The sequence below is a fragment of the Sus scrofa genome, chromosome 7 (genome assembly GCF_000003025.6).
Source record: "Sus scrofa isolate TJ Tabasco breed Duroc chromosome 7, Sscrofa11.1, whole genome shotgun sequence".
In the NCBI taxonomy this organism is placed as follows: Eukaryota; Metazoa; Chordata; class Mammalia; order Artiodactyla; family Suidae; genus Sus; species Sus scrofa.
The window spans coordinates 66039398-66058763 of NC_010449.5; the positions used below are offsets into that span (position 1 = coordinate 66039398).

The 19366-nt window shown below is 40.3% G+C and overlaps 1 protein-coding gene and 1 long non-coding RNA gene across 3 annotated transcripts in view; one reads left to right on the top strand and one right to left on the bottom strand.

The window, feature by feature from the left end:
- Positions 1-19366, top strand: part of LOC110261683 — a 258687-nt gene that overhangs the window by 197371 nt on the left and 41950 nt on the right. The gene's annotated exons all lie outside the window — the stretch shown is intronic.
- The window catches only part of NPAS3 (neuronal PAS domain protein 3), an 875835-nt gene that overhangs the window by 114412 nt on the left and 742057 nt on the right, over positions 1-19366 (bottom strand). The window contains 1 exon segment of the mRNA XM_021099860.1: positions 14197-14371. Coding sequence (XP_020955519.1) covers positions 14197-14371 — 175 coding nt within the window.

Sequence of the window (19366 nt, forward strand, 5' to 3'; positions counted from 1 at the left end):
ACTGCATATGATAAAATACCTTGTCAGGGACGACAGGATGGCTCAGGGGATTGGTAATGGGATATATAGAGCCTTTCACCCACAGGTCATTGGCTTGAATTTAGTCCAGGTTGGCAGTGACTAAAAGTCATTAACATCTCATGACTGCTTGGTGGCCTGTATGAAACGAGTTTCTTTCTTTATTTATTTAAGTCTGTATATAGGACCTCTGGCTAGGGTATCTGGGCATGTCTCTTGCTTTTACAGAAGCCTTCCACCATATCCACACTCATTCCAGTTCTCAAGATTAGTGATGAACTGAAGCCCTCCTACACAAAATAAATTGATGCATTTAAAGTTCAAACCAATAGCTGGGTATCCCCACCCCATTATCTGGCACAGACCAGAAGGGTGCATGCAAACTGATTTGAGGGTAAAAGGAGGCATAGGTTGTAGAGACCTGACATCCCATTCATAGTCACTTAGTCTTTGGTGAAGTATAATCCATGTTCTGGCTATGGCCACATGGCAATGGTGCAGCTAGATAAAAGGGGGAAATATCACTTAAGCACATCACGTATGCTTTGCAGCAGCTACTCTTTGGATCATAAGCAGAACACATTTTAACAGGCCAGGCTAGAAGCTGCAAACCCTTGGAGACCAACATTGGGGTCTAGTTGAAAGTGGACCTGGGCAAGCTCCATGCTAGTCTTAGGAAAGGGGAAGTCAGGAGGCATAATCCAGACAAGTGGGATGGACCTATGAGAAGAAGAATTATATATCTCTTGTTATGCTTTAAGAACACTGAGTATATGAGAGAAAAAAAGGTGGATCTGCAAAATTGAATCTATGTATTAGAGAGGTTAGAGGAAGGTGAATTATGTATTAAATTATTTATTTCCAAGAGTCTTTCCTCTTAGATGGAACCCTTCAAAAAGGACTTCATTTCAGGGGTGTGTATGTGTGTGTGTGTTTTCAGAAGCACAGCTTTGGGTACTGTGATCCAAGTAGAATGTGGGCCCTTTAAGAAAGATAACCAGAACATGGTGACAGTGAAGCCCAAATTCAAGTCTTTGAAGGTTGGCACAGGAGCCAACTTTGTCACCTAAGCCCTGGACAGACTGCCCCTAAGGAATAACTTTGGTAATAAGTAAATGTTTAGCTCAACAGAATGAATAGTAATGACAATACTTACTGAACACTTATGATGTGCCATACTCTGGTTCTAAGCATCTTAGATGTACTAATTACACTATAAGGAATGTTAATATGTTAATTCATATAAAGTTAAAACTGACAGGTGAATTTTCCTACCCTTTTCTCTAAACTATGCTAGAGGGCCAAAATTCTGCAATGGGGAAGCTGAGGCACATGTAAATTAATTAATCTGCTCAAGGTCGAATTTCTAATAAGTGACAGAGCCAGGAAGACTCTGTGCTCATGTATTTGTAGCTGCTACAGAAATCATTGAGGGAGTTTTCCTATAATTTGGGTGAGGGCTGTCATCTTCATAGATATCAATTCTGTTATTCAAGTGACCTACAAATTAACCAGACTGTAGATTTTAAAAAAAATCTATAATATAGGTAGTGCATTGCATTGCTACAGATCAGAGAAAATGATGTAGGAACTGATTACTACCATCACACTATATCTCCTGTTCTGCCACCCTGACCTTTGTTCTTGTATCCACAACCCAAGGTGACTGGTTAGGGTTATCACCCATGGGAGAGGAGCAACATAGAAAGCTCTAGGCAGCCATAATCACACCCTCACACCAACATCTTTTGGTGTATTGCTTTGGTGGGTGGGGAACCAGAGTCTTTTCTGCTCTGCCTATTAAATGAAGGGATGGAAAGATGGGAAAAGAGGGATGGGGACCCTGCCAATCGAAGCCAAGAGCTTCTCTAAAAACTGTGAAACTTGGAGCTGACAGGTCTTAGAACTTTTCAGTTGATCCCTAGATTCATCTAGGAGCAAATGTTTAGGAGAGTTTGAAGGGCTCCCTGAAGACTGAGGAGAGACATTTGGAGAGTGACCAGAGGAACTGGATAATCTAAGCTCCAAGCTGAGTGGGTCGATTCTGATCCTGCCTGCATAGGTGGGCCCTTGAAGTAGAGTCTGTCAAGCATGGGGAGGAGTGGCCTCCGGGGAGCAGGAATAGATCGTGTGCTTCGTTACACATTTCTTGGGTGTTAGAAGGAGTTTCTCTCCTTAAAAAAAAAAAAGAGGTTCCCATTGTCAAATAAATTGGGAAAGCCTAGTTCAAACAAAATAAATAGACTTACTGATCACACAGATTTCAGATCCTAAGGGAATGTTCACTGTTAATCATCAATGAGAAGATGTGCAGTGATGCTTCTTCCTCTGCTCTTTAACTGGGGGATCCTTTTCACAACAAGCATCTCACAGGGCAGTTATAAAGGACGCATTTTGCAGGTACTGGCTTAAGATCTATGTCAGCTCTGCCTTTCAGAAGCCGAGAAAACCTGACCAGTCCATTACAATCTGAGTTAAAGATTTACCTCTTGTTTAGAAAATGGAGTATTCTACCAACTGAATCTTCCAGCAGAAATCCTTTTGGTCAGGTGGTTTATGTGAATACAAGTTCTGTGAGAACAAGGACCTTTTTGGTAACTACCATATCCTTGGTTCTAGGACAGAGCTTGGCCCCTGCAGATGTAATGACTGAATGAGTGGAGAAATGAATGCGTGAATGTTTTCCATATCTAGACTATTGGACTTGTGTTGTTTTTACACTTTTATATTACTTCGGCATAATGGAAAGTATTTCCCTAAATATTGGTCTCATTTTAAATTCATTTTTATATTATCAATTAAGTCAATTTCTACTTTGTTTTGACCGATCATAATTTGGAGGATCAACAGAAACTTTTAATCCTCCTCAAACGTCAACCAAGAGATGGCTGTAGAGTTTTAGTTCTTTTTCTTATTTTTTTTTTTTTTGTCTTTTTGCCTTTTCTAGGGCCGCTTCCCGCGGCATATGTAGATTCCCAGGCTAGGGGTCTAATCAGAGCTGTAGCTGCCAGCCTACGCCAGAGCCACAGCAGCTCGGGATCTGAGCCGAGTCTGCAACCTACACCACAGCTCACGGCAACGCCGGATCCTTAACCCACTGAGCAAGGGCAGGGATCGATCCCGCAACCTCATGGTTCCTAGTTGGATTTGTTAACGACGGGAACTCTGAGTTTTAATTCTTTATGTCACCGATTTCATTGCTCTTGCTGGTCTTTTTATTTGGAAAGGATGTCCCCTGACAAGTAAGAAAGGCACATGATCTACTTTAATAAACCATAAAGTGGAAGAGCTTTGAACCCTAAGAAATTTGCATCCTAATGTTTCATGATAAATAGCATATGTAATTTTGTAATTTTCAAAAGTTACCAGACTTTATTACCAACTGATAAAAAAAAGAAGAGTGGACAGATGGTGTCATCAATCCTAATCATGTGAAAGTTTGAAACTTGCATAATTTCTAGAGTATTAGCCATTAGCTCCTGGCTAAAGACTGACCACAAGGTACAGTTCTACTTTTTCCTCTTACTTTAGTTCCAAATCATCATTTCTTCCTTTGCAATCATTCTTCTCAGGGTCTCCTCACTCAGTTCTAAGTTAAAGAAATGGCCTCTTGAATGGTTTCCCTTGCTTCCAGTCTGCTCTACTTAACACATACTTTGTATTCTTGCAAAAATAAAGGGTCATGTATTAAGTACAGTGAATCTAAGTTACCTGTAGACAGGAATCAGCATAACATCCGGAAGACTGTTCTAAGAGAGCTGCCTAGGAAGGATGCAGAGTGTCCCCAAGCTGGTGGGCTCAGGTAGGGGTTGGACAGTTTTTAAATGGATGTTGAAAGGCAGGGTGGTGGAATGGTTAAGAAGAACTACATTGCTGTCAAGCTGCTTGGGTTCAAATCCTAGGTTCCCCACCTACTAACTGTAGGACTTTTCGAAAAGATAAAAAAGTCCTTTTCTTAGTTCCTTCATCTTTAAAATGGGAAAAATAATAGTACTTTCTGCATGGTATTTTGTGAGGCATGAATGAGGTAATGTAAACAATGGGCTTAGTAGAATGCTTGACACTTGGCAACCATTCAATGAATATTAGTAGTTCATTATGCTGCTTAGGGATTCAGGAGTCCATAGGTAATTTCATAAAATGACCCTCAAGGAAGGGGCCTTCCAAATGCAAAAAACATTTTTTTTGTACTTATGTGTTAAAACCATGCTTTAATTGGGTTGAATGATTGATGCTCAGAACTTATACACATCTTAGATGATTTTCACTGGTACTCCAGCTGCTCCGGGATCTGGTTCCATCCTGCGTAAGCTTGCATCTTTGCCTATCTGAGGGAGACAGGACTCCTTCCTGCCTCTTAAATGCAGTGTCCTCACTCCCACTTTGCTGCTTGAGATGAATCTCCTGGAAGTTCATCTCTACCTCTTTGCTCTTAGGTTGGTTTTCATGCTGGTCAGCCCTCCTTACCAATGCAACTCACAATCATTTACCCTCTCTGATTTCTTATACCACTTGCCAACTTTATGTCTCCATTGAAAACAGCAGCAGGGTCATTATTCTTTTCTCTCTGGTTGTTGACTGTGTATAAATCTACTGATGATGAGCAGTTTGGTAAGGGTAAGTGTCACATCTTCTACCTCTTGTGTTCTCCAGAAGCACCTAGCAAAGTGCTCAAAACAAAACACCTGGCCCAAGTTCAAATCCTAGGGCCACAGTCTACTCTGCTGTGGAGCAAGCCATTTACCATCTCCAATTCTGATTTAGAGACGTTTTGAGAAATAAATGACTTAAAACATGCCCACTCATGTAATTGGAACACAGATGTAAAACATAATACGAGCTCTTTATTAATATCATCATTAATGTCATTAGAATATTTGCAACAAGTTTTACCTTGAGTAGAAAAGCTAATAGTGTCAGTCCAGTTTTTCCAAAGCTAGCATTTCCTGAATTTTAGTTAGTGAAATCAGCATAGTGTAAGTAAGGGAGGAAGTTTGGAGGCACCTCCCATTCAGAAGAGTCCTAGAAAGATCAGTAGAGAGGGACTCATATTCCTGTGAACCTTAAAGGCTAATTAAGCAAACAAACAAAAGTCCCTTGACAGTAAGCATCAATGCCCCTGACGGTCATGGTCTGTGTACGTCTGGGCAGGTTAAAGCAACTTGCTCCCTAGGAAGCAATCCTCCTGGGCTGTATACTTCCAGGGTTGAAGTTTCAAACCTGAGATAGTTCAGCCAAGACTGCAAATGGCAGTGGCTTATAAAACAATGCTATGCTACTCACACACCTGGTGCCCTGATGGTCTTCACCATACACCTGCACTGGATTCATGACCTGTCCCTTTCACATGATGGTCAGCTCCTAGAAGGTAGGGAACTTAATATTTGTTTCTTCAGTGCTTCATCTAAGGTCTAACACATAATAGCCATGCAATCAATGATCACTGGAGAGTCTACACAATCCCCATTATCAGGTGGGTCTAGGTTTTGAATAAAATTCACTCTAGTTAACAACAACTAGAGAGAAGACATAGGTTTTTCCTCTCTCAAGCTAGTTTTGTCAACCAACAGATGGGTTGAGGTTTTCCATGGGTCCATGATGTTTCATGAACAGCTACCTTTTGGAGGGTATGACAACCTCCTCATGGACCCCATGAACTATTCTTTTTCCATCTCACATTTGCCTTGGGAGACTGGTTCTGAAAGGAAGACCTGGAGAAGCTGCTGAGAGTCTGGTCCTGCACAGAGCAGAAACCAAATGCACAGAGACAACTTTGGCTGTGCTCCTGGCTGAGGAGACATGCAGCTAATGGGGATGAAGAGACCCAGGGCTGAGTTTTGCCTATAATTGATTCAGATGCTACTGTTCACCATGGTACAAAGTTTCAATGTAGGGATGAAAGAAGAGGAATGGGGTAGATGGAGGACTTCAGTCCCCAGTGAGAGACTATATTTAAAAATAAAAGATGTTTTAGCCCAATGAAATATGTACATAAGGGCATTGTTAGGTCGCTCTCTGGACTTCAGAAGCCTCTGGTTCTGTACCTACCAGAGTCCTACCTATCTCCTTTCTCCATCTTAGTTCCTAGGTTTCCTATCCATGAAACCCTAATACTGTACCCTTTCCTTCCATCTTGGCTGCTAAATGCACCTGTGTGGTTTGAAGCAAGCCACTTAGACATTCCATCACTTTCCCGCATCTGTAAAATAAGGATAACACACTGACCTGCCTCAGAGGGGTAGGGTGTGAATTAACTCCTGTAATTAGCGGTTTCTGTGCTATGCATATATCAAGCAGGATATGAATGCCAACCATTGTCACAGTGGCCTAAGTACACTTTGCTTCTAAAGCTATACTTGGGGATAACTGCTTGGCAAAGAGCTGACAACTGGAAGTTGCAGACTTTACACAGAAGCAATATTTCCAGTATTTTCCCCAAGCAATCATGAGTAAATTGCTCACTAGGGGTGGAAATGGTTTTCAGCCAGTTCTGCCTCTTCTGATCTGTGCACCCTGCAAAGCTCAGTCAATGCCAGGTAACTGATCCTTCATAAGTCTGCTCTTTAGTGCAGATGAAGAATTCAGAATGGTATCATTTGGACAGAGATGAAATTTCTGTGCAGTCGTATATATTAAAAGCAAATAACTTGTGCTTTGTTCAAGGCAAGAGTTATAGAAATAGGATCTTTAATTTGTTAATATCCAATGACAAAAACAGCCACATTTTTTTTTTTTAATGGGGAAGAACAGGTCATCCATTAACAATTTGTCTTGGGTTTCATTTTAAAAACTCTGAAATGAACCCCTTATCACCATAGGTAAAGGAGACCAAAATTTTTGACCTAGCAAACTATATAAAACAACTGTTAAAAATAATGGGTTTTAAAAATTGATTTTCTAAACCTTCAATAGCAGGTTTAGGAAAAAAACCCTGCTACATATAAACAGAGTGAACCTATTGTATGTTTTGATAAGAGGGCCATGCTTCTATTATTGAACACACCACTTGCTACCCTGTAAATACCGTTATATTAATTTAGAAAAAAGTTGCATTTTTTTGAGTTGCCATCACTGTGATCTAAATTTTGGAGGAGACAGTGAGTTTCAGAATGGCATACACAACTAGGCTGCCATCCAGCATCTTCTCTGAAAACAAAGGGGAGACTTGCTTTCTATAGCTAAGTGAGTCACCCACACAGATTTTTCACAGGTCAGGGTGTCAAGCCCCCAAGGATTCCTGGTGCTGCAGCTGTGCATTCTAGGAGTTGGCCTGGAAGGGCGGAGCTCAGGTGCTGGGCCAGCAGAGCCTGGTGGCAAGGAGCATTTTCCCTTCTTTTCTTTTTTTTTTTTTTTTTTTTGTCTTTTTGCTTTTCTTGGCCCACTCCTGTGGAATATGGAGGTTCCCAGGCTAGGGGTCTAATCGGAGCTATAGCTGCCAGCCTACGCCAGAGCCACAGCAACGCGGGATCTGAGCTGCGTCTGCAACCTATACCACAGCTCATGGCAATGCTGGATCCTTAACCCCTGAGCAAAGGCAGGGATCGAACCCGCAGCCTCATGGTTCTTAGTCAGATTTGTTAACCACTGCGCCACGACGGGAACTCCGATTTTCCCTTATTTTCTTTGGCTCCCTCAGGCGAGATCCTAGAAGTGCATACAAGGTTGCTCTGCAGATGTTCTCATGGTTCACTGACAAGCACACAAAGGTGTGAGCAAACACGACTAAATGTTCTAAGTGTCCCTAGGCCTTGTATACCAGAAGAAAGCCCTGGAGAAATGTATTCCCCCTCTGTGGCAGTTCCAGGTGATCTTGTTTAGCTTAGCTGGGGATAAAGGAGACATTTAAGAAGAGTCTACTTTCTGTAGGAAAAAAAAATAGTACTACATCAATGTAGCTTTTTTGAGACAAAAGAAACATTTTGAGTTTGGCAAGACAGTCTCTGTAATAGTGCTGGTTTGCTTTTGGAGTGTATACTCCATTATCATCATTCAGGAGTGGCAAAAGATAATTTCTATTTCATTTCAAAATAACAATGGCATAGTTCAAGGAAATAATCATTTCACATATGTAATTTTTGGATAAAAGGTGAGTTTAGGGGTATAGGATAATCTCTTTGGGTGATGAAAAGGTTACTTTTTGTTAGGCTGCTTTCTGACTATTAGATTTGACACATATATGTGCACAGGGGTATTGACAGGAGTCAGACTAGTCTGGGGTAATCATGAACTTGTCTGGATCTTTGCTACAGCTACAACAGAGATGCATTTCATATTCAATCCATCAGAGATAACCGTGGTACATTATCTGATGGATTTATCTTTGCTGATATTGTATGAATATGGAAAGGAATTAAATGTGTGTTTACACTTTGATAAACATTCAACATAAATTATACATTTTAATTTCATTTATTAGTTAGGGACTATGGAAAGTAGGAATTTCATTGCATACAAACTGCCATTCAGATTGAAGGATTAGCAGTTTCCTGAAAAGGGAGACTAATTGTAAGAACAGAATTCATTTCTATCTCAAGTGAGGCACGACACGGTTTGTATTCAGAGTTTGAGAAAGGCCTACAGGGAGAACAGCTCACCCTCATGACTATACGGTTCGTATTTTACACTTCCTGTGGGCCCAACGTTGTCACCATGAATAAATCTCGTGCTAATAAACCCCCTATCATTTGACAACTTGAATTTTGTAGTTACTGCACAAATTATCCAGCTGTATTGATGTCTAAAAGAACCTGGCCTGATCTCTTAGCATTTGCATGCGGGCCAGTCTCCATGATATTATCTTCCTGTATAATGACTCCAAAAAAATCTCACTGAGATTAACGGTGATAACATAATTCCAGAAAGTTGCCACTCTATATGTAGAAATATATCGGCCATAAAACCCAGTCACTGTAAGCCTTTCCCCAGTAGGGGATCTCTCACTTTTCTTTGATTTTTAAAGGCTTCAGATCAATAACTGGAGTGACATTATTAACAGCTCCCTCAACACCTTGGCCAGCGCTAATATTAAATCCATTACACCTTCTGTTTGACATTTGCGGTACCACAGAAAGCACTGTAGATACAGTCACACTGTCTGGGGACTGAGGGTGGATGTGGGGTTAGTAAGATGGTTTCCCTTGCCTGACTTCTAAATTCCGTTCATTCCCAGGAAACTTAAACCAATGCCCCAAACAAAAAAAAAACCCCAAAAAACCCACCCCAACCCGAGGCTAGACGGTAAATAGTTCACCCATAAAAGTATAGTTATCTCTCATATCTAAGCAGTTTTTGAGATAAAACATTGATCTGATCCTTGGATGAATCTTTACATTCTTTACTGTTATTTTAAAACATTTGTTCCTTTAGTTCTGTCACTTATTATGAAAATCATCTAATGCATGCTGAGGACTTGAGTTCCTGTAGAATCAGGAGCTGATCAAACTCACCACAGTGCAAGGGCCTAAGTAGAAAATGCAGATTATTCCTATGTAGGCAAGTACTCAACTGCTTCAGTTTTGTTTGCCTTTAAAATACTCGGGACGTGGTGTAGGTGTGATGGCATAGAGACTGTACTACAACACTAATTTTCTTAACCTCCCCTAACAAGCTAGAGCTGCTGAAAGCTTAGACAAAACACGGTGGCCTGTAATTTCAACAAACAATGGTTAGCCATGTTGCTGTAGTTATTCTTGCTCTTCACCAGAAGCCCTGTCTCATATGTTTGGCTGACATGTCTGAATCCTGGTGCAGTACTGATTCCTCCCTCTATGAGCTCACCCCCTCCTGAACAAGCAGCAGGAGGCTCTTGTCCTGGCTGAGTTCCCTCCTGAGTGGGACCCAGGTATGTTACTCCTGACAGTGGTCCTGCAGCTGGGAGCTGACTCTTAGCTAGTGGGAAACAAACCACTGAAGACAGAAAGGAAATTTTACGTTAAAGGGAGAAACAGGATAGGAAAAGTGGCCAGTGAGGTTAAGTGAAAAAACAGTCTACCAGAAGCCTGGGTGTTATGGTTTTATTTTAGTCAAAGAGACAAAATCCCATGACATCACCATATATGTATGCATACTTACAGAAACAAAATCTAGAAGGCTACCTGGTGTATATCATTAGGAACAGTGGCTATTTTGGGGTAGGAGTATGTTGGTCTTTAGTCTTTGTTTTCTGCATTCTCTGAATTTTTCACAATGGGCATGATTTTATAATTGGAAAATATCCAACTGTTTTACATAAGGAGGGAGTAAATCACAGTGCTTTGAGGACCTGACCCAGGGAATATTAGGCTTTACTTTCAAAACAGGGAGATTTTTCAAATACCTCCAGGATTTCTTGAAAGAGCTGCTTTTGTTTATTAAGCAAAAAAAAAGATGGGACACTGAAATTTATTTTTTTTCAAATAAAGGATAGCACTCATAAGCCGAAGATTACAGAATCTTTAAGAGTGATTAGAAGATACAGGCAGATCTACAAAAACAAACTGAACTGTCCAAACCCTGTGTCCCAGAGGTTCTGTGCCCCCCACTCTGCAGGAGCCCACAGGAGCAGAGAGCAAAGGCTGCCAGTGGGACAGCAGCGCAGAGTCATCTTTCCTAAAGTGCCGGGGTCAAGCCCTCAAGAGGCACTCCAGAACTTTTTAACTTTTTAAACTAGGCCACCTATTTATTTTTATTACACCTACCTTAAGATTTCTCTAAAAGAAGTTCCATTTTTATTAAACTATTAATGCATATGTATACATATAAAATAGTTGGGTTTGCTGGCCAGTCAACAGATTTTTTTTTTTTTCTCTCATTTATCTTGAGACTAGTTCAAGACAAGACAATCACAGGGCTGGCAGTTCAAAGAAATAGGATTCCTATTATGGCACAGGATCACTGCCTCTTAGGCTGGTTTAGTCACTTATTTCCTTTTATTATAATGCCAAATGTTATTTAGATTTCAGTCATTTAGTAATGCTACACTGAACACATCAGGGCTTCTGGAAAATTCCATACCTACTAGTCCCTTCATTTTCATAATCACCACATATTGATATCCATTTTCCACCCAAATTACACTATTTAAGCAAGAATCTATGTTTTATCAGAGTTTAAAAGATTATGATGTAGTGAACAACAGTTTTCAAGAATGTTCCTTCGTGTTATAAAGAATTAGAAAATCTTGTTAAAATTCTTTTAGCTTTTAAGAAACATAAGCAGCTTTGGGATGTAGTGCCTGACATGAACTTTTAAAGTAATTCCCCTGGAGCAACGATCTGCATTAGTGAAGATATTTGGTTAAAGGTAGCATCCTACACTGTCTTTCAGTATTTGAGCAGTCAATCTAATTGGCTTTTTAAGCCAAAGACTGAAAATAACCAACACTACAGAATTTTAAGGCAGAGCCAGTTTAACATTCTCTAATGGTGAGAGATATACTCACCATCAAGGAAGAGACACTTCTCATGTGGGCTGCTGCTAATGAGTCCAAGTTGTTAAGAAACGTGGAAAGCAGAGTTTTCCATTTTACTAGTTCAGATGGCACATGGAAGGCCAGGAAGGCAGGGGAAAGAAACCCAAGTCAATTTTCAAACCACGCTTCAATGATACATGACAGAGTAACTTTAAAAGAGGTATGTTATTTTTTCTGATAGCCAGAAATACAGATGCTCAGTGAGAACTGAGTTCCAATAGTACCTGGAGCTGTTTTATGCATCCTGGTGCTTCACAGATGGTGTGGGATTTATCTGAATTTTTATACTTAATCTTAAACCAGTTTGATTTGACTCTAGCTTAGGATATCTGAGCAGAACTGCTTTATGGCTGTGGATTTTTTTTTTTCCTCTTTCAAGGGACAAGTCACCCTTAACATGTGTTTGGGGGGACACCAAGCTAGTATAAATCACCAGGGGGAATCTGGCTGTCAAGAAAGCTTACTTCAAACCTGGGCTACACAATAGGAGTACAGGAGCCTCAACTGAGAAGGTGACAGTCCCTCTGCTTTGCACCCATCAGAATACATCTAGAAGCTGCATTCAATTCTCAGAACCTCATTTTTAGAGGGTCACCAACAGATGGAGGGTGACCAGGATGCTGAGGATGTTGGCCACATGCCACTAAATAATGGTTGTAGAATGAGGGTAGTTGGACCTGGAAAAGAGAAGGAAGGAGGGAGGAAGAATTTGATGTATTCATATATTTGAGAGGTTTCATGTATTTGAGAGGCTATGATGAGGAGGAAGGAGTATGTGTGAAATATGGTCCCAGCGGACAGACCTCGGATCCGTGGGGGAAAAGTTGCAGCAAAGCAGATTCTGGCTCCATATGAGCAATAAGTTTGTATCTGAGCTGCTCACCAATGGATCGGGAGGCCTCATGGGTTCCTCAGCTTCCTATCAGGAATGAGTTTCAAGCAGAGATTGGAAGGGCGTCTGTTGGTTTTGCCCTAAAGGGATGGTTGCATAAATTGGAGGTGGATTAAAGGATTGTTGAAGATTCTTCTTGAGGGTTTGCAATTCAGAGAAACAATGTCCACTTTCCCAAGGTCTCAGTTTATATTGAGATTTATAAACTAGACTTCTTACACACTGAGTGCTTAAGACTCATGAGCAACCCTAATTTCCCAATGGACTCCAGAATGAATGAGTAGAGAACTGTTTTCATGTGCTGCTTCTCAAATAATTGCCCAGATATGAATATTCTAACGACTAAAGAGCAGGTACAGGGATCTCAGTGAAGTCAGTGAGCTATGGCATAGGAATGTAGGACTCTCCCTGACCTGCTGGAACAAAACTGTTTTTATGTTTATATGGTAAAGAGTAGTCGTAAATAGTCTTTTTCTCATGCATGGGGCTCCCTGGCAAAGGATGCTCACCAATGCTACAAAATAATGCCCTAGAAGCCACAGTTCACTTAAATGGGGAAACATGGATTGACTCTAGATGGAATTAAAATATTTCCAAAAGAGACAAATAAGTTTTTTGAGCAAACACAATGTGGTTGTTTCTAAGCAGCTCAAATTATTTTCTTGGAAGTATCTAGAATGATTTTAATGTTAAGATAGGTTTTCCATTTGTCTTTCATCAAATGCTTTCGTGTTGGAAATCTATTTTAAAACAACATATCAAGTAAAGGACAAACATCTTTAGAGTGCAAAAATAATTTCCCAAGTAAGCAAATAAAACTTTGCACTTCAAATCAGGCCTTGATTCATTAAAAATCTTAAACTTCTCATGAGAAAAATTAACATTTAAACCACTGCTGCTTGGCCAAGCACTCCACCACACAAGAATATGAAATATCTCCTCTAAAAAAGTACAAAAAGGACAAAACCACAAATGTGGAACTTCAATTAATTTAAAGCCCCAATCAGCAAAGAATAAATCCTTCGCAGATCTAATTACCAGCGCTCTCGGAAGACCCAGGCCGACCAGCCAATCTTCCCCGTGTTTGAACAGCTTGATGAACTAGGGGACTGATGGATATCAAGTCATTTTGTTTAATTTATAAATGGATTTTCCCCTAATACTTAAATTATCATCAGTACAACACAATGAAAATGGGAACATTCTGAATGCAAAGTCTATAAGAGTCCTGGAAGGAATCCCAATGAGAAATGTCACCTCTGTTCATTCCTCTATACAATTGATCTAATTAAATACTGAGGGTGGAAAGGCAGTTTAAAATGTAGCCATTTCTGTTTTCTTTTTAGCCTTAATTTATCTGTTCACATCTTTCAAGTACCTTCTGATGCTTAAAAAAAAAAAAAAAAAAAAGAAAAACCAAGATTTCTGCAAGCCCCTAATACTTTTAATTCTCTACCAGCTAATATTAAAAAAGCCTCTGCCGTAGATTTTACTGAATAATAAATAAGTGCATTACATTTAGCCATGGTAACAGGACAAGGAAGAGGGCTTTTCCAATCTGAACCTGTTCCTTCCATTAATTTGAAAGAGAAACTGAAGGAACTGGTACCTTCTGTATGTATGGTTCAACTGAAATTAGATCTCTGGATTATACTTTTTAAAATGTCTTCTTATTTTCAAATCTATTCCTTACCTAATTACTGCACAGGACAGAAAGCTGCATGGAATTATTAAATACCATTAGACCTATTTAGAGTCTCTTCTCACCAGCAACGTGACTGCAATCATTGGCAAAGGTCCAGCCCACCGACCCACACATTGGGATTTTAAGTCCCACCTGGCTCAGGGGTCTCCGACTGGGAGGAGGAAGACGCTGAACTGGCTCCATCTTCAGCAGTGCCCTGGGAGAGGAGACCCCGCCCAGGCGGGAGCTTCATGCCCAGCTGCTCTGCCATCTCCACATGGTCTCCGGGATGGACATAGTCAAAGACGCTGCTGCCTGTCAGCTCCACCTAGAGGGGGAAGAGAAAGAAGAGTGGGAGAGAGAGTTGTCACGGGCTTTTCGTTTTTTCAAATTCGGCCTTGCTGTGATTCAGCTTCTGAGCAGAAAAAGAAATCTAGGAAGCCCCCAGGAACAATCCTAGTTCAAAGTCTTTATCCTCAAATGCTTAAGGATGCTTGTGATTGAAAGACTTTTTTTTCACATGTGTTTATTTAGCAATTGTTTAGCCCAGTTTTGTCGAACACTGTTGTTTGCATAAAGTCAAAACATTCTATGAAATGCGGATGAATCTGCCTGAGTTCAGCTGTTTTAGCCATACATCTTTAGAGACTTGCACGTTTGGTGTCAACCAGATGATTGACTGAATTCTACAGTTTTCTTACTGAGAAACTTGAGCTTTGTAGAGCTAAATAGCCAGAGATAGCAAATGAGAATTCTCCTTAAAATACACAGCTTTCCAGGGTGTGTATTTATACACATCAGCTTATTTCTATGTAAATTTAAATGGAAGAAGTGCTGCTTACAAATATATGCAAAGGCATAATGTTTTCATTAAATATTACTCATTAGCTCTGTAATCATATGGAGAATTTTCCATGCCAAAGAGGTCAGCTGGGGTCTGAAGCAGCCATTTTTTTTTCTGCTGGTATCAGCTTGTTTTGCCATCAATCTAATAAACTACATGGTACAAATCTCCTTGAGGGCTTTTTAGAAATGTTTTATTTTGTATACTCTGAAGGTAGTGAATGAATATCAAATATCAGAAAAGGGCCAGCCCGAAAGGTTATCACTGCCTTTCTCAGTGCTGTCAGACATGGGCCCCGTCTAGGGCTTGTGCTTTCTGAGCGGGCAGAAATCACGGGTAAGGACTGGCCTTCCCTCTGTACTCTTCTGCTGCTGTAACTCTTACCTCCTTCCAAGAACAGCAATAACGGTCCTAAAATAATGTTGGGTTATAGGTACTATGACAGGGAGAGAGATGCAACAGAACAAGAAAAAGCTCTTTCCCAGGTCACTAATGGGTTTCCCATTCCTCTGGAGTTTAATGGTCTCAGGCCAGCTATGATGTGCCACCGAAGCTGCCAGAAGTTCAAACTCTCACAAGTTTCCTGGTAGATATTTACCTTGAACTCTTCCTACCTCCTCTGCCTTTCCTGTGTAATTGGCAGCATCCCTCCAAATTTTGCCCGAGTGCCTGCTCTCTTTTTCCTGCCAAGAAGGAAGGTTGGAGGTGGGCGCACTGTCACAGCGAGAGGAATACTCAGAGCAATGATTAGCCCCAGAACTCCAAGGCCCGGGAAAATGAGCACGTCGACTCCCAGACACAATTTGATTAGAGTCTTACCAGTCTACACATCTTCAGCATCTATCAATTAACAGAGATAGAGCCAGAACAACACGAGGCTAAATTCAGTTTGGTTAATAGCTCTTCCTGAAAAAGGCGTTTGTAACTTTTACCCAAAATGAGATACTTCCTCTGTGCTATTAAATTACACTCTCCTGTACCAACTCTATCATTTTACACTATTTCCTCCATTTGCGATTGTTACAGAGTGTAAATCAGGATTCATAAGCGATCAGTTCCTACCCTCTGGGAGGGAGGGATTACATGGAAATAATCCCTTTAATGTGCGCCTTGCCTCTAAGCATTTCACACAGCAATAAATGGGTAAACTGACTTTGAGCAATTAAGAAATTAAATGAAACTAATAAAATGTGTGTTTTAATATTTCTTGATGGTTATTTTGTTTGGGGATTAGTGAGCATGAGGAAGTCACTCTCATTTTGCATGGAGTCCAACTGCAGCACTTTAATAAATATTTCTGTCAATTTTCTCAAACTCTGAGTCTTTCTTTAATACTGCAATGTGCCTTTTGGCACAGGCCACAGATTGTGATAAGATGACAACACAGGTGGGAGATATAATAGATTTTTAAGGGTGCTGGTTCTTGAATATTCATGTAAGCCAGTCATATGGCGAGGAGGAACAGGCTGCTATCTTCACAGCCTGATTTACTTAGACAAGCACTTCCTTTCCACAAAATAATGTCCTGAGTATAGCGCATCTATAGCAAGATTGAGTCACAATGGGCCGCATCACATTATGACACAGGAAGGACTTGCTCCTTCAGTCACAAGTCCAGTGACAGGGTCAAATTCTCACTGCCAACTTCTACATCCTATATTTGACTCTGGGGTATATTGGTGGAAAAATCTGACCCTGTCGCAGTCTTTATATATGTACTGTGGTCAAGGGCACAGGGTAGGGGAACATACAAAATAGTTGGAGTGATAATTGGAGTTGGAGATCAGCATCTTCTCCTCCTCTGCTGTGCTGCTGTGACCTTGGACTACTGATTTAACCTCTCTGAGTTTCAGGTTCCTATTCTGAAAGTGGCTTTACTGCTGCTCTGTGGGATGCTATGGGAGTGCCACTCATATTCTACATGGATGGCATCCTCTGGAGTGCCACACTTTAGGATGGTGCAAGGAAGTGGCCTGAGAACTGGGATAGAAACAAGACTTGCTTTATGTGACTCACAACCTAATTTTGAAAATCCAGTGAAATCATGCAGAGCAAATCACCTTGTGAGAAATAAGCACTACAAAATGCCTGCTATTGTCACCACTGTTTGGTGGATAAGAATGGATATAGGCATGTATATTACCATGTAACTTTGGTGGAAAATCTTTAGGGTTTGTAGTCACTTTGGAATATCTCTTTAATCATCAGGGGATGCATGCTCTGAGCCTCTGCTACAGCAATAACAACAGTGGAAGCTATCTACCACTGTGTACAAGTACTTATCATAGTTTTCTTTGATTAGTCCTCATAACAATATATTGAACTGGTAGGATGATGCCCACTTTACAGAAGAAGAACCTGAATATAGAAAAGGCCAATATTTGGTTAAAGTCTGCTGGGCTCAACCTACCACTTCTCTGGTGACATCTTTGCAGTCAGACAGGCTTAGCAGGGATGTCCAAGCTCCTCTGTCATGTAGCTTCACTTTTTTTTAGGAGAGAACACTGAGCACCATGTAAGGAGGAGGCTGAGAGCTGGCAGCCTGGCAATCTCCTGGGCTAAGTATGCTTTGCCATTGGACTCTTGGGCCAAAAGAAAGCACGAAAGCAAGTGTACGAAACAGACACAGATATGGGGGTAGACAGAAGTCTATGTACATATATATGCCTTAGTCATCATCGTCATATTTATCTATCACTTTCAACATTTCTCATAGTGTTTTAACTTCACTTAGCGAGATTTTAGAGCTGGAAGAGACCTAAAAATCATCTATTAATACCCCCTTATTTAATAGGTGAAAACTTCATGGTTCCGAGAAGTTAAAATGTTTGTTCAAGTTTACCTGGGTGTTTGGTGGTAAAGCAGGGCTATAAGCCCACTGGCTTACTCTTTTCTCACGAACCCCTTGTGTGATTTCTTTTTCTCTCTTGTGAAGACTGACTAGGTAAGCAGACTTGGAACTCACCTGGCACTAAATTCTGTGCCTCAAAATAGACTGCGGAATTTCAGAGTAGGGAATTTTTACTTGATGAGCAGACATTACTTCATGTTAGCTCATGAAGTAGAAAGAAAATAAATAGAGCTTCAATCCAATATTACTATAGTTAGATACCCTCCTCCAACATTTTTGCCCACTGAGAAGTAGGATTAGTAGGTCAATCACAAACATTTGCTGAATGAATAACAGATAGCAATTTAGGCCTAAAGAATCTACTTTATCTATGCTTGATTTGGATGAGTTTAGATTGGCTGCTTTTATTTCTGGTATTATTATTATAACTTTATTTACTATTCTAAAATGAGTTAAAATATAACAGCATAATATATTCATTCCCTATAAGTATTTGCCATGTGCCTTGAGACCTACACCTTCAACAGAAGCCAACTGAGTTTACCTGAGGATAGGGTTTTATGGATTCTGGGAAAGAGCAAGTTTTAGGAACAGCCATCTTTTATAACTGCTCCCCCTCCCCCCAATTTATGACAGAACTGTGGTTAGCTGATTAGTTCATTTGTTCATTATCTCAATTTTCATGTAGTTTCATAAAAAACTATTCATTCTTTAACTATACCTTCATATCACCAAGAGTAGGAATTTAGAGAAATTTCATTTTACATTGATTATTGGTCCTATATCTTTTTGGTATTTTCCTTTATTTCCTTATTGGTCCTATCTTTGCTCTATGATTATGATCTACATGATGGAGAGCTATAGCATTCCCCCCCGCCCCCAAGAGTGTGTTCTTCTAGTTAGTGTAAGTTACATGATAAGGCAAATGTGAGAATCTCTTCATTTTATAATAAACTCAATCATTTTATATGGTAACTAAAAAAATGAACAAACCGTGCTATTTATAAAACTTAAGAAACCGACTCATGGGAATCTGCATTGTTTCCCTAGCACAAGACGGAAAAGTAAGCACAACTATTTCCAGCCTTGCTCACTTGGTCCACCTCCAGGTGAGTGACTCTAAAAGAATAATTTCTCTCTCACACTGCATTAGGAAACAGCTGAGAATGTATAAGTGGCCAGAGAGAGGCAATGAGTAATAAGCAGTCATATCCAGAAACATCATTTTGTTTCACCTCCTTTCTTCCTCACCTCTGCCCATGCAAAGTTCCTAAGATTTCTCTAGGATAAGCCATAGCCACTAGTGCCATCCCACACAGTCGAGCTAAACCACCTGGCCTTCCTCAAATTTATTTCATACTCTGTTAGCATGCATGCAATTTGCACACTAGACACAGTTGATTTGGTAACTCTGAAGTTTCCTAGGAAAAAAATGTAAATATATTATCCAGTGGTTTGAGTTGACTTTTTCATGTTGGGTCATTGTACCCTGCTGGTAGATAGGATGGGGGACTAATTTGTCTTTTCATACATCAAGCAAGCATGTCAGTAGCCTTTGCTCGGCCCCCTGCGGTAAGCAAATACTTTTTAACTACAGTGATGTACCCACAGAGCAAATCATTGAATTC